General features: G+C 49.1%; 1 protein-coding gene and 1 pseudogene across 1 annotated transcript; both read left to right on the top strand.

The window, feature by feature from the left end:
• The first annotated feature begins 940 nt into the window (after positions 1-940).
• Positions 941-2,096, top strand: LOC119312111 (BTB/POZ and MATH domain-containing protein 3-like). Its single transcript, XM_037587848.1, has one exon. It carries the CDS (start codon positions 961-963, stop codon positions 2,083-2,085), a length of 1,125 nt encoding a protein of 374 aa, XP_037443745.1. The 5' UTR covers positions 941-960; the 3' UTR covers positions 2,086-2,096.
• A 3,814-nt stretch (positions 2,097-5,910) lies between these two features.
• LOC119350878 overlaps positions 5,911-16,240 on the top strand; it is a 59,763-nt pseudogene continuing 49,433 nt past the window's right edge.

Raw genomic sequence — 16,240 nt, 5'->3', positions numbered from 1 at the left:
GTGGGGGTGTTTGGGGTGGGGGTGGGAAGGGAGAGAGAGTGGGGCCAGCCTAAGTGACAAACAGACTGTGCATCGCCTAAGGAACCGGCGCTGCACATTAGAAGTGTGACGCCGATGCCCTAGACGCTACACATTACAAGTGTGACGCCTATGCGTTGGGCGCTACACGGCTGGCTGCGGGGCCGCCCCTGACCCCGGGCTGCCACGCTGGTCGGGCATGCGACACCTAAAACAACGACGCTGCATGGTGCAATGCAGCGCCCGCCTGTCGGGCGCCACACAAAACGGTCTGTTATGTGAAAAAATTTCAAGACCAGGTTAGATCGTGAATTGATTTCATCCTCAGGTCAAATATGCGTTTTCTGCCACAGTGGTACATATAGGTTTTCTTAAATAAACTTTATCTATAGGCGCGGCCTCCTTGCACCACCAGATGCTGCCTGCGTGTGGTCGTAGGTGCATGCCATCAATATGACGAATCAAAATCAAAATTGAATCAAAACAAAAATAGTGACTCAAATAAAAAGGATATTTACTCTTCAGTTGCAACCTGCGGGCATGTTTGCTAGTGATAATTTAAAAAACGGTTTGGGCCCAAAACTGTTGATTAAAAAAGACACAAACAGTCGCGTGGGCCGGCCCATCTCCGCGCGCGAGGGTACCTCTATGCTCTATCTCACCGCCGCCGCCCCCACCGCCAAATCCCTAGTCTCACGCTCCCTGCACCGCCGCCATCCCCAATGCCTCCTCGCCGTCGATCATCTCCACCGCCGCCTCGCCGTAGACGACCCCCCTGCTGCTCTCGCCAGGGCCGCCTCCCCGTCGACCACTCCCCTACCCCGCTCTCCCCAGCGCCGACTCGCCTGCCGAAACGAGCGGCCGTTCCCCCAAGCGAACGTCTTCCCTGCCGCTCGCCCAGCGACCCCTGCTGCTCCACATTGCCACAAGATCGCAGGAATCATGCCGTTCGCTGGCGTATCCGTCGTTGCCGACGGCCGACTGGTGCAGCCATCGTCCCCGGAGTCGGCAATGTTTTACCCTGGCTCCAGCGCAGCCAGCAGAGGCAGCTGGTATCACCTGCTTGTGGTTGAAGGTTACTCCCGCATCAAAGACCTTCCCAATGGAAAGAGAATCAAGACCGGCTCTTTCAAAGCTGGAGGCTATCAATGGGCTCTGAAGTCTTACCCCAATGGTGACCTCCTGGAGGATGCTGGTTACATTTCTGTTTTTCTTTCCCTTGATCAGGATGTTGCACAACCTGTGAAGGCGCACCATCACTTTAGTTTCATTGGTGAGGTTGGCAAACAAGAACCTGCACGCGTCCGTGGAATCAAAGCATCTTCTTTCCATAAAAAAGGCTATGGTTTTGGTCTCCACCGTTTCATGAAAAGAGAGGCCCTTGAGAAGTCAGAGCATCTCAAGGACGATTGTTTCACCATCCGGTGTGACTTCATCATTGCTGAAGCTGCTGCTGCTCCCTTGATCGAGGTGCCCCCACCTAATTTAAGTGAGCATCTGAACCATCTCTTTGTTACGAAGGTGGGCGTCGACGTGACCTTCGAAGTCGGCCACGAGACATTCGCAGCGCACCGTTGTGTGCTCGCGTCCCGTTCCGCCGTCTTCATGGCAGAGCTCTTCGGACCCATGAAGGAGGGGATTGCTATAGACGATGCCATACAGATACAAGACATGGAACCGAATGTCTTCAAGGCCTTGCTCAATTTCGTCTACACCGACTTGATGCCAGAGATGGAGGTGGAGGGGCAGGCAGGGGAAGCCGTCTCTAAGGTTACATGGCTGCGACACTTGCTTGCCGCCGCGGATAGGTTTGATCTCCAGCAGCTCAAGTCAATGTGTGAAGAGAGGCTGTCGGAGCACATAAATTTGGGCTCGGTGACGGCCATCCTTGGTCTGGCAGCGCAGCACCATTGCCGTGGACTTAAGGAGGCCTGCCTGGAGTTCCTCAAAGTCCAATCTGCTGCAATCTTGGAAGGTGTCATGGCGACCAGTGACTGGCAGCACATATCTGCAACTGACCCGTCTGTTCTGAACGAGCTCATTGCCAAGCTTGCCTCCAAAGCGTAGTTCGTTGGTTTTAATGGTGTGTTCCTACTTAGACTAAAATAGGTCGGTAGCTGAATTTATGCAAGGAAATCACTTTGGGCACTTGGTCATTGTATTTTGGAAAGTGCAAACTATCATTGTGGTTCCTGAAATTGTCTCACTGTATGGGTACCGCGAGCTGAATGGTTGCCTCCTTGGCATATATAAGAAGTTAGTGTTTGATATGAATCTCTTGTTGATCATGCAAGCCCCGGCTTGGCAAAATGCCACACTGCGTGTTTGTATCTATCTAAGCTCGAAAAGCCGTCCAATTTGCAGCTTCAGTTAACGAGTTACAGAAACTTATCCAAGGTTATGGTTCTGACCTTCTTCTAACTATTTTATTTCCAGCTTGTGAACTGTACAGATTGGTGTTGCATTTGGCCAAGTGAGCTCCCATCGCCATACTACGGCATCATGGCCACCTCCTTGTGGTCGTTTGCTGGTTGCCTCTTGCTGCACGAAGTGGTTCCACTTGTCTCGGAGGAGGTAGACCAGCGCTACCACCAACACCTCAGCGGCGAGGAGAATCGTCCAAGGCCTGAAGCTCATGCCAGTCCTCGCCAGCATCCGCAGCCATTGCACCAGGTACCCCTTGCCTTGAAGCCCCTGAAGAAATTATTAAGACTACATGTTGAAGCACCATAAGAATTCATGAGATTTGTGAGACGTAAGGCTATGCCCCCACAAAACCAGAAATTTTCGACGAAATCTTACCGCCGGGCCTGCCGTGCTGGTGCAGTCTATGTCATTTCTGGTTTATGTTAACCCCTGACATTATCTGTATATTCATAACTATTCGAAACATGTATATATCCATAATCATTGTGATTGAATGAAAGTCCACACAATTCTTAAATAAAAAAAGACCAGGCAGCACGACCGCAGATGCCTAAGCTTGGATGTAGTAGAACCAGATCAGGATCAGACAACGGCCTAGTAACCCATCTGAAAGTGAGCATGCTCTAAAGAATAAGTGTAAAGCAACATAATCTGTGGTCAAGCTTGACATGCTGGAAGCGTATGATAGGATTGAGCGACACGATTTAGAAGCAATGTTGTACAAGCTTGGCTCATTAATAGCTTTATGAGGCTGCTCATGAATTGTGTCACGCCCGTCGGGTTCTTGGAAAAAGTGAATGTCAAATCTACTACTCCCTCCGATACATAATAAGGGTCGCAGTATTGAACTAAGGTTTAACTTCAATACTGCGACACTTATTAAGGATCGGAGGGAGTACCATGTTTTTTACTAGTTTCTGGAACCACAGATGGCTTGATGGGCATGCTCCGAAGAGTTGGCACCAACCTTTTCTTTTTTTGGCTAGTTCTAAACATCTCATGGTGAAAGATGATATCCCCAATGGATCTTGGATGAGACGTTTAGGTAATATCTCCTCTGCGGATGTGCTGGACATGTTCATTTCCCTTTTTGGAGGAAAAAAAATTCAGTCCATCACTCTTGACACCAAACCTGATTAGATATTCTGGAAGATCTCGGCCAATGGACAGTACTCAACCAAATCTTCTTGTGAAGTGCAATTCTGTCACATCAACTTCAGCTTGAGAAGGTTTGGAACATGCAAGCCGAGATGAAAATCAAATTCTTCATCTGGACTCTCCTCTAAAACAGGCTTTGGACAGCGGATAGACTGAGAAGAAGGAACTGGGAGCACCATGATGGGCGGTGCTGTTCTCCGGCTGCTGCTCAGGCGACCTGACTGCCGTTTCAACCAATGATTGGTTGTGAAAGGGTAGACGCCTGAGGAAAGGGTAGAGCCTGATGCGCAGTTTACATCACTTGAAGCATATGCCTCCAGAGAAATGGGAGGATTTTTAAGGCCGCGGTAAACTTCAGTGCTATATATGGTCCTGTCTTTGTCTAGAGAAGCTATTGGCCTCCTCATGGAGGCATGGGAGTGAGTGAGTGTTTGCACAGATTCAGATTTAATTTCTGGCTTCATTTTCTCTTGTTTCTTCGGCTGTTTTGCTTCAGTCTTGTACAATTTCTCCCCTACTGAAATGAAAATGCAGAGCTCATGCTGTTCTGGTAAAAAGAAACAGAGAGGGAGATATGACAAGGGGATCCGATGTCAGCACATTTACTTGATATGTGCTGAAGGCTGTACTTCCTTGTTAAACGACTTGGGAGGCGCGTATATGGACAGATGTATTTGGGTAAGTGTACGCTCACCTTGGGTTAAACATCTATTATTTGCTAATGGCAATTTGAATTTTATTAATTCCAAAGTGCATGAGAAGATTCTTCGGATATAGACGTGTTTGACCAATTCCAACTTGTGTAAATGACAATTTGAACTTTATCAATTCCAACTTTGGAGCTTGGTGTTTTTAGTCCTGCCTCACAACCCTACGTAGTTGTTTGAATACTGAGAAATAGATGTGATTTTTTGCATAACATGTTTTCAGGAAGAAAAAAAGGAAAACATTTTTTGTTAGTTTTTTCTGGTAAGGTAAATATGTATGGTTTCTTGTTTGGACTTGTCGCAGCCCCATTGCAATCCAGTTTACAGAAAACACCTTTTCTATACAAAAATGTCTATTATGCATTTTTGAACTGGATTTTTGGGTTTTTAGGAAGCTCGAATCGTGGGGGGTTGAACCTGTGCAAATCTTCTTTTTGTCCATATGATAACTTGAGGTTACGTCCCTTTGTCACACAAATCCACGTACGACACTGTATCGTTGTTCGGGTACCTTGCAAAACATCGTCGACACTCTCCCTCCCTGACCTAGAAGACATGCATCGGCGGCCGCTGATCTACCCTACTCCCAAGCGAGTCCGAGGCCCCCCTCTCCCACTCTATTACTCTGGCTATGGGAGGGGACATGGATCCCAGGGCTTCAGTCCAGGGGTGGTAGGGTTAGGGTTTAATTTAGCATTCGTCTCTATCGGGCGGTGATGAGATGATGGTGTCGTCGTCGGTGTGGAATAAGGTTTCCCCACCTCGGCATAGTTTCAATGATGCTTCTTCATGCCGATGGGAGGCGTGTGGAGGATGTTGTGTCTCTAGGTTTGGCATTTGGTCTAGTGTATTCTCTTGCATGTTTGTCTCGGTCGACCGACGAATTTTGCCCAATCTCGACCTCGTTGGAAACCATGTGACATTTGTGTTCTCCGACTTCGTGTGGCTGGAACTCGGGCATTCTACAAGCCCTTCATTGCGTTTTCTTCTCCAAGACAATGATTTGCTATGCAGATCGTGACTGTCAGGTATTCTGGTCTACATCGACGACTTTCTCTCCGTTGCTTCTACAAGCTTCTGGGTTTAACAAGTTTCTTTCACTGAGACAGAGGAAATAGGGCGGCGACGAGCTTCGCTCGCGCGTCACAACAAGCCGTCAATGAATGCAGGAGAAGGAAGACTTCAACACCTCAAATATTTAGATTTTTAAAAAATATTAGTAAAGCTGTTTTTTTGGAATCTGTGCTACTTAATATATTTAATATAAGACTTTTTGGTCTTTTTTTTAGAAAAAAGTAGCTTCGATTTTGAGCGTAGCAAACACAGATTGTTTGTATGGTCGGCACTCAGGGAAGGAAACGTTGGCAGGTGAACGCGTCCGCGCCAGAAAAACACATAAATTTGGGCCAGGTGGGAATTTTTCAGCCCAGCACGGTTTTTTTCCTGGGCCGCGTCCCATCTATCTGGCTGCTCTCTGCCGCCGCCGCGGCCGACGCCAAATCCCAAGTCTCACGCCTCCCGCACCGCCGGCTCACCTCTCGCCCAGCGACCCTTGCTGCTCCATATCACCAAAGCGCTATCCCACAAGATCGCAGGAATCATGTCGTTCGCTGGCGTATCCGTCATTGCCGACAGTCAGCTGCTCAAGCCACCGGCCGCGGCGTCGGCCATCTACTCCGGCACGGCTACGGCTAGCAGCGGCAGCTGGTGGTATCACCTGCTTGTGGTACAAGGTTACTCCCGCACCAAAGATCTGCTGCCCAATGGAGAAAGAATCAAGGGTTGCTCCTTCAGAGCTGGAGGATATCGATGGGCTCTGGAACTCTATCCCAACGGTGAAGTCATGGATGATGCCGGTTTCATCTCTGTTTATCTTGTCCTTGACCAGGATGTTGCACAGCCAGTGAAGGCGCTCCTGGAGTTCAGTTTCATTAACGAGCTTGACAAGTAAGAGCCTGCATCCATCCGCGAAATCGAAACAGTTGACTTCAGCGGTGGCCACACTAGTTGGGGTCGTAGTTGTTTCATAAAGAGTGAAGTGAATTGTAGGTCCTTAAACTATTTTAGGGGTGTCACATAGGTTTTCAAACTATAAAAATCGTCATTTAGGTCCTTGAAGTATAGTAAGTGTGTCATTCAGGTCCAAAATCTCACTAACCCCCTCTAAATGGCCAGCTGGCATGGTGAACAGTACGAAAAATAAAAAAATATGAACAAAAAATCTGAAAATCTTTGGCATCGAAGATACCCCTCGTGCGTGAATAGTAAAAATGTTTGCGAACCACAAAAATTCGTGACTTTTAAAGATGTTAGTGAACTTTGTATTAAAGTCGCAAATAGTTTTTCCAAATTCATCGTTCGCGAACATTTTATTAAAGTCACGAATATTTTTTCCAAATTTATCGTGCACGAACATTTTTTTAAAGTCATGAATATTGTTTCCAAATTCATCGGTCGCGAATTTTTTTTAAACTCACGAATAATTTTTTAAAGTCGTGAATATTTTTCCCAAATTCATCGTTCGCAAACATTTCTTTAAAGTCGTGAATAATTTTTTCCAAATTCATCGTTCGCGAACTTTTTTTAAAGTCGCGAATATTTTTCCAAATTCATCGTTCGCGAACATTTTATTAAAGTCACAAATATTTTTCTAAATTCTTCGTTCGCGACTTTTTTTGAATTAATGATATTTTTACTGTTCATGCGCCAGGATCTCTTCGATGACAGAGGATCTCAGTTTTTAGATATTTTTTTATATTTATTCTTTGTCGTGTACTGTTCATCACGCACAGGAATTCAGGACTGTTTGCCGCGCACTGTTACGGTTACTGTTTACGTGCCAGCTGGCCAGTTAGAGCCTGTCAGGAAGATTTTTGACCTGAATGACATAGTTACGGCACTTTGAGGACCTAGATGACGATTTTCATAGTTCGAGGACCTAGGTGACATCCCTGGAATAGTTCAAGGACCTACAGTGCACTTTACTCTTTCATAAAAACAGAGGACGTTGAGAAGTCAGAGCATCTCAAGGATGATTGTTTTATACCAGCCGATGTGATTTCATCATTGCCGAAGTTGCTGCTGCTCCTCCCTCGATCGAGGTGCCACCATCTAAGATAAGCGAGCATCTGAATCATCTCTTAGTCACAAAAGGTGGGCGCCGACGTGATGTTCGAGGTTTCGTAAGTGGTAGAAAAGGTGACACACTGGAAACAAAGTTTTCAAAGTGATAGAAAAGGTGGCACTCAAGAGACAATGGACACTTGGTAGCAACACACGCGACATTGAACTCTCTAGGCAGGCATCATTCACTATCGTTCTTTCCGCTCTCCCTCCCTAACCTAGGAGACAAACAGAGGCAGTTTAACTCTCTAGGCGCGCTCACAGCTATTCGCCACGTGTCGCGCTCTAGGCGCTTCCTCCGGATTTTGTTTTTTTATTTTTACGTACGCGTTTTTGGCTTTTTCAAAGGTTTTTTTTTCGGGTTTTTTTGACGCTTTGGTTTTTTACCGGTCTTCCCTAGCTTTTCGATCAAAACAAAATTGGGAAAAAAAATTGCGCAAAAAAATGCATTTTGTTTTCGCGAGAGGCATGGTTGTGCTTTCGCGAGAGGCACGGCCGTGCCTCTTGGAAACGGAAAAAAACGTGTTTTCTGTTTTTTTTTCTTTCACAAGAGGCACGGTTTTGCTTCCGCGAGAGGCACGGGCGTGCCTCTTTCGGAAAGGAAAAAAACGCGTTTTCTATTTTTCTTTTCTTTCGCCAGAGGCACGGTTGTGCTTTCGCGAGAGGCACGGGCGTGCCTCTTTCGGAAAGAGAAAAACGCGTTTTCTGTTTTTTTTTTCTTTCGCGCGAAGCACGGTTTTGCTTCCGCCAGAGGCATGGTTGTGCTTTCGCGAGAGGCACGGGCGTGCCTCTTTTGAAAAGGAAAAAAAATGCGTTTTCTGTTTTTTTCTTTCGCGAGAGGCACGGTTTTGCTTCCGACAGAGGCATGGTTGTGCTTTCGCGAGAGGCACGGGCGTGCCTCTTTCGAAAAAGGAAAAAAACGCGTTTTCTATTTTTTTCTTTCATGAGAGGCACGGTTTTGTTTCCGCCAGAGGCACGGTTGTGCTTTCGCGAGAGGCACGGGCGTGCCTCTTTCGGAAAGGGAAAAAAACCGTGTTCCCGGTTCGGTTTTTTTGTCGGTTTTTTTCGTCCGATTTTTTCGTGAAAAAAAGTTCATTTAAACCTATCAACATGGGATCTAGTTTTGAAGATCTCGACCCGAGGAATCCAATGGCGAAAGCGGTTTGAGATTTGGACGCACGGTTTAAGAGATAAAACATTTTGAATAAACGGATCTACGAAAAAAGGGAAAACTTCCAGGTTGCGACAAGTGGCGCACATGCAGCACGCCACTTGTTGCAACCTGGAAAATTTGGAGTGATCTCCGCAAAGAGTACTCCTTAATTAGTGATTTCGGGTTTCTATTCTCTGCTCGCCACTCAACGTCCCCAACGCCGAATCCCTAGTCTCACGCTTCCTTCACCGCCGCCGTACCCAAAGTGCGTCCACAAGATCGCAGAAATCATGTCATCGTTCGCCGACGTATCCGTCGTTGCTGACGGCAGGCTGCTGCTGCCATCGCCCACGGCGTCGACCATCTACTCAATCACGGCCAGCAGCGGCAGCTGGTATCACCATCTGCTTGTGGTGGAAGGTTACTCCCGCATCAAAGGCAGGCTCAATGGAGTGGTCATCAAGATTCGCCCCTTCAAAGCTGGAGGTGATGAAGTCATGTACCTGGGGTAGGGTCATGGACCTGTCCAAGGTACCCTCCCCGAGGACACCTTTAGAAGAAGCCGTCTTCCAGTCGACCAAGAGGGACTCCACTCGACAGACTGAAAGACACTCGACCATGAAGACTCACTCGACCGCCAGGAGTTCAAGATCTACTCTGTATCCAAACGGGCTGTAGTTAAGTAGTCTTTATGGTCATGATGACACTTTATGTAAGGCGTTACCAGTAACGCCTGACCTTAATGTACTTTAAACCCTCCGCTACGTGGGCTGGCTGGGGTCTTGGCATCCTCTATATAAGTCACCCCCCTCCACTGGCAGAAGGGTTCGCACCCCTGTAACTCTCACACATATAATCCAGTCGACCGCCTCCGGGCACCGAGACGTAGGGTTGTTACTTCCTCCGAGAAGGGCCTAAACTCGTAAAACTCTTGTGTGCACAACTACTCCATAGCTAGGATCTTGCCTCTCCTTAGTACCCCCTACACTACTGTCAGACTTAGAACCACGACAGTTGGCGCCCACCGTGGGGCAGGTGTCTTAGCGACTTATTTGAGAAGTTGCAATCTTTCCGATTCCCATCATCATGGTTTCAGGTGGAATTTTGGTTGAGGGCCGCGAGATTCATCTCGGCGCGCTCACGTTCGTCGCCGACGACTCTGCCTGGCTGCAGGAGGCTCCGCTCGACGTTGATGCGCTCCCGGTCCGCGGAGCTACGCACTTTCGAGCATGCGTCAGCGGCGTCCTTCTGCGGCAACCGTCGACTCAGTATCGGCCGGTTTTTGTGTCATCCTCCCTCCCAGCTTCCCACAGGCGTAAGCGCTCCGGTCGGTCGAGGCTTCAGCGGTGGGTGAGGCACGCGGTGGCTCCCCAGTCGACCACCGCCCAAGTCGCGGCAATCGATCCCGACGAATCTCTCTACGACTTGTTCGACCTGTGGACTGGCTCCGCAGAGACTGCATCCGAGTGCGACAGCAGTGATCCAACAGCAGAGGTCCTGATGGTCAATGGACCGCACGTTCCCCCGGCTTTCCCGGTGCCGAGGGAGGCAACGGCGGAGGCGATCCGTCGCACGACCATGAGGAGTACCTCCCCGATCCCCTCAATTCGCAGCAGAGGGAAGAGCTTCGCCGCAGGAACATGGATGCGCTTCACACTCCGATCGTTGGAGAAACCCCTGAGGCTCGCGCCTTAGAGGACGCGCGCTTGGCCAACCTGGCAGAGCGCACTCGACTGGAGAACCTTCAGCGGGCACTCGACGAGCGCGCGCGGCAACGGATTCCAGACTCCAGTCGACGCCAGCTCTTTCCAGCTCCGACTCAGGTATATCGAACTCCAATTCAGAATTTAGCAGCTGCAGCCCGTATAGCCGAATCGATTCAGCCTTCCCAGTCAGAGGCTGGCAGAGGCTTGATGCAGATTAGGGATTTGCTCCGGGAAGCAGGGGATCAGAATTCAGCTGTATCGCAGTCGCGGAACAGGATTCACAACAGATCCGTGGCTGTGAATACGGTCCAGTCGGCTCATAGCCCCAGATCGCCCCCGAGGCGTGAAGGGCGTGGTGACCGGCACGATCAGTATAGGAACTATGAGCAGTATGATCACCGATTCGATCGCAACGATCGACGTCGAGTGCCCACTCCTCCCCCAAGGGGTGGATCATATGTGCCTCGACAGCAGGATGATAGACGCCAGCACAGTGGCGGGCGAAGGATTCCAGTCGACCCCAGGGAACCAGGCTTTGATGTGAGATCCATCATCGTTCAAGGTCTGGTCGACCGGAACAGAGCCCACAGAGAGGGTAACGACAGAGATGTACCCACCAGCAGCCGAGTGCATGTCTCCGGACCAAAGTGTTTCAGCAGAGCCATCAGAGCCGCGGTAATAACTCCCAACTTTAGGTTGGCGACTGGAGTCAGCAAGTTCAACGGTGAGTCTAAGCCCGATACTTGGCTTGAGGACTACCGAGTGGCTGTTCAGATCGGCGGCGGAAATGACGAGGTGGCCATGAAGCATCTGCCTCTTATGTTGGAAGGGTCAGCCAGAGCATGGCTGAATCAGTTGACACCCAGCAGCATTTACACGTGGGAAGACCTCTCCCGAGTGTTTGTCAGAACGTTCAAAGGAACATGCAAGCGACCAGCAGGACTGACAAAGCTGCAATCTTGTGTGCAGAAGTCGAATGAGACTTTGAGGGATTACATCCAGAGATGGATCACACTGCATCACAAAGTAGAGAATGTATCTGATCACCAGGCAGTATGCGCCTTCAAGGATGGCATAAAATACAGAGAGCTAAGCCTGAAATTCGGTCGAACCGGAGACATGTCTCTGAGTCGAATGATGGAAATAGCCACCAAATATGCCAATGGTGAGGAAGAGGATCGGCTCCGGAGCGGCAAGCACAAGTCAGTCGCCCAGGACACCGGAGGTGGAAATTCCAGTCGGAAGCAAAAGCGGAAAGCCGAGCCAGCCGCTCCTAGAGAAGCCTTGGCCCTGAATCAAGGAAAGTTTAAAGGAAAGCCCAAAGGGCCTTGGAACCCCAAGAAAGTAAAGGATAAAGAAGAAAATGACGTGATGGATTTGCCATGTCACATCCATACCAAGAAAGATGAAGAGGGTAACTTCATTTACCCGAAGCATACCACTCGACAGTGTTGGCTCCTGATACAGCAGTTCCAAGGGAAGCAGTCCAAGGACAAGGAAAAAGAGTCGGACATAGTCGAAGACAAGGAGGACAGTGACGAAGAATATCCGTAGGTCAACTCCACCTTGATGATTTTTGCTGATGTTGAGAGCAGAAATCGACTGAAAGTAATAAACCGAGAGGTGAATATGGCTGCTCCGCCAACGCCCAGTTATCTGAAGTGGTCTCAAACCGCCATCACATTCGACCAGTCCGATCACCCGACGCACATAGCCACCCCTGGGAGGCAAGCTCTGGTGGTCGACCCAGTCGTCGAGGGCACTCGACTGACTAAAGTATTGATGGATGGCGGCAGTAGTTTGAATATACTGTACGCTGAGACACTGAAAGGGATGGGCATTCCGATGTCTAGACTCAGCGCAAGCAACATGAGTTTCTACGGAGTCATTCCTGGCAAGAAAGCCGCTTCACTCGGCCAGATTGCTCTTGATGTGGTTTTTGGCGATTCCAAGAACTTCCTCAAAGAGAAGCTGACATTTGAGGTTGTAGATTTCCAGAGTGCATACCACGCTATTTTGGGCAGTCCTGCTTATGCACGTTTTATAGCTCGACCATGTTATGTGTATCTCAAGTTGAAGATGCCAGGCCCTAAAGGCGTGATCACTGTTACTGGTAATCGCAAGAAGGCAGAAGAGTGCTTCCAGAAAGGCTCGAAGATCGACGATGCTCAGATGGTGGCAGAAGAGTGGCAGGAACACCAGAGGAATGCATACCCGAGTGATTTGTTGCGAGCGAATAAGCCTGCTACGGAATCAGCGTTCCAGTCGTCCGGTGAGACAAAACCAGTTCATATCCACCAGACCGACCCTAACGCTGCTCCGACTCATATCTCCACAACACTCGGCCCCAAATAGGAAGAAACGCTCATCCGGTTCCTCCGTGAGAACTGGGACATCTTTGCATGGAAACCTTTTGACATGCCGGGTGTACCTAGGGGACTGGCTGAGCATCGCTTGCGAGTCGATTCGAAGGCAAAACCTATGAAGGAACATCTGCGACGGTCCGCCATCCAGAAAAGGAAGGCCATTGGCGAAGAGGTGGCTCGGCTCCTAGCAGCAGAGTTTATCCGAGAGATTTACCACTCCGAGTGGCTCGCCAATGTTGTCATGGTCCCCAAGAAGAACAAGTCACTTCGCATGTGCATTGACTTTAAACATATCAATCGGGCCTGCCCGAAAGATCATTTTCCTCTTCCCCGCATCGACCAAATAGTCGACTCGACTGCGGGATGTGAGCGGCTGTTTTTCTTAGACGCTTATTCCGGGTACCATCAGATCTGTCTGTTTGGACGCGATGAGATTAAAACAGCTTTCATCACCCCATTCGGGTGCTTCTGTTATGTCACCATGCTATTCGGCCTCAAGAATGCCGTTGCCACGTTCATGAGGATGATTCAGAAGTGTTTGCTCACTCAGATCAGTCGGAATGTGGAAGCATACATGGATGACATTGTGGTCAAGTCACGGAAAGGTTCCGCCTGCTAACTGACCTCGCTGAAACGTTTGCCAACCTCAGAAAGTATGATATCAAGCTTAACCCATCCAAGTGGACATTCGGAGTTCCTGGTGGAAAGTTACTCGGTTTTCTCATTTCCGAACGAGGAATCGATGCAAACCCAGAGAAAGTGTGCACTATACTCCGAATGAAACGACCTGTGCGTGTGCACAATGTTCAGAAGCTTACTGGTTGCTTGGCCGCTTTAAGTCGATTCATCTCTTGTCTCGGTGAGAAGGCAATGCCTCTTTACCGACTGATGAAGAAGTCAGACAAGTTTGAGTGGACTCCTGAAGCTGACGCAACATTTGCAGAGTTAAAAACCCTGCTTTCCACCCAGCCGGTGCTTGCTGCCCCGATCAGCAAAGAGCCTTTGCTGCTTTACATTGCAGCCACAGGACAAGTCGTCAGTATTGTACTTACGGTCGAGCGGGAAGAAGAAGGGAAAGCCTTCAAAGTTCAGCGCCCAGTGTATTACATTTCTGAAGTCTTAACCCCATCAAAGCAAAGATACCCTCATTATCAGAAGCTTGTATATGGGATTTATATGACCACGAAGAAAGTTGCTCACTACTTCTCTGACCATATCATCACAGTCGTCAGCGACGCCCCCTTATCAGAGATTCTGCACAACAGAGATGCAACTGGTCGAGTGGGAAAATGGGCGATTGAACTCCTTCCCCTGGATATCAGATTTGAGGCAAAGAAAGCTATCAAATCCCAAGCCATAGCAGATTTCCTCGCCGAGTGGACTGAACAGCAGTTATCGACTCAAGTTCACTCGGAGCACTGGACTATGTTCTTTGATGGCTCTAAAATGCTGAATGGTTCCGGTGCCGGGGTAGTGTTGGTTTCCCCCTGAGGAGACAAGCTCAGATATGTACTCCAGATTCACTTTGATTCTTCCAACAACGAAGCAGAATATGAAGCCCTTTTGTATGGGTTGCGTATGGCCATCTCACTCGGCGTCCGTCGCCTCATGGTTTACGGCGACTCAGATTTAGTGGTTAACCAAGTGATAAAGGAGTGGGACGTCAGAAGCCCAGCCATGACTGGTTAGTGCAATGCTGTCAGAAAGCTGGAGAAGAAATTCGAGGGATTAGAGCTCCATCACGTCCCCCGACTAAAAAATCAAGCAACTGATGACTTGGCAAAGATAGGTTCCAAAAGAGAAGCCATCCCGAGTGGCGTGTTTTTGGAGCATGTCCACACGCCGTTAGTTCAAGAAGACCCTTTCACTGAAGAAGCCCCGCAGCCAAAAAGCGCCACAGATCCGACTGAAGTCGAGGTCCCAGCTGTGGTCGACTTAATCATGGAAGTTCTGGTTATCACTCCCGACTGGACAGTGCCCTATATTGCCTATATTCTAAGTAAAGAGCTCCCAGAGAATGAAGAAGAGGCTCGGGAGATCGTCCGCCGATCCAAAGCCTTTACTGTCATGAGGGGACAGTTGTACAGAGAAAGTACGACTGGAGTCAGCCAGAAATGCATAACACCAGAAGAAGGTCGAATGATTCTCAACGACATCCACTCGGGGACCTGTGGCCATCATGCGTCCTCTCGGACCATCGTGGCTAAAGCATACCGAGCCGGTTTTTACTGGCCCAGAGCAAATGAAATGGCGAAAGAGATAGTCGACAAGTGTAAAGGATGTCAGTTCTACTCCAACATGTCACACAAACCCTCCTCAGCCCTGAAGACCATCCCAATCTTCTGGCCTTTCGCTGTTTGGGGTTTAGATATGGTTGGACCGCTGAGAACTGGCAGGAGCGGCTTTACCCATGTACTGGTGGCAGTCGACAAGTTCACCAAGTGGATCGAGGCCAAGCCCATTAAAAATCTTGATGCGGGCACTGCCATCAGCTTTATCCGAGAATTAATATTCAGATATGGAGTTCCGCATAGCATCATCACTGATAATGGGTCAAACTTCGACTCTGATCAATTCAAAGCTTTCTGCGCTTCCCAAGGCACACGAGTCGACTACGCTTCAGTCGCCCACCCTCAGTCGAATGGACAAGCAGAAAGAGCAAACGACCTGATTCTCAAAGGACTGAAACCTCGGTTGATGTGCGACCTCAAACACGCAGCAGGCACGTGGGTCGACGAACTTCCATCAGTTCTTTGGGGATTGAGGACTACTCCAAATCGGTCGACCGAGAGGACTCCGTTCTTTCTGGTCTACGGAGCTGAAGCGGTTCTGCCGAGTGACCTGCTTCACAATGCGCCGCGAGTCGAGCTCTACTCTGAAGCCGAAGCAGAACTAGCCCAGCAGGATGCAGTCGACCTCCTTGAAGAGGAAAGAGAGATGGCTATGATTCGATCGACCATCTATCAGCAAGACTTGCGTCGATTCTACGCCAGAAACGTGAAGAGCCGAGCCTTCCAAGAAGGAGACTTGGTCCTCCGAGTCGACCAACAGAAGCCGCACAAACTCGCCCCTACTTGGGAAGGCCCCTTCATTGTTACCAAAGTTCTCCACAACGGAGCATACCGCCTTTACAATGTCGATCACCAGATTGACGAGCCACGAGCCTGGAATGCGGATCTGCTCCGCCCCTTTTATTCTTAAGTATCCACTCGGATGAGTTGTAATAAAAGTACTTCTGTAATTTATTTATCAAAAGCAAGAGTGTTATAATTTTCCCAGTGATTGTTGTTACTTTTGTCCGCATAAAGCAATCTCCCAGCGGGTGGCTTAGCTGCGAATCCGTTTCGCCTAAGTTTGTAAAAAATCCTACCGAGTGGTAAGTCAGCCTTCCACTCGGAGGCTTAGCTACGAATCCGTTTCGCCTAAGTTTAAATAAAATCCTACCGAGTGGTAAGCCAACCTTCCACTCGGGGGCTTAGCCGCAGCCCAGTGCTCGCCTAAGTTGTTTAAAAATCCTACCGAGTGGTAAGCCAGCCTTCCACTCGGGGGCTTAGCTGCAGCCCAGTGCTCGCCTAAGTTGTT

Source organism: Triticum dicoccoides, chromosome 1B (genome assembly GCF_002162155.2).
Source record: "Triticum dicoccoides isolate Atlit2015 ecotype Zavitan chromosome 1B, WEW_v2.0, whole genome shotgun sequence".
Taxonomy (NCBI): Eukaryota; Viridiplantae; Streptophyta; class Magnoliopsida; order Poales; family Poaceae; genus Triticum; species Triticum dicoccoides.
This window is presented reverse-complemented; position numbering and strand designations above follow the sequence as displayed.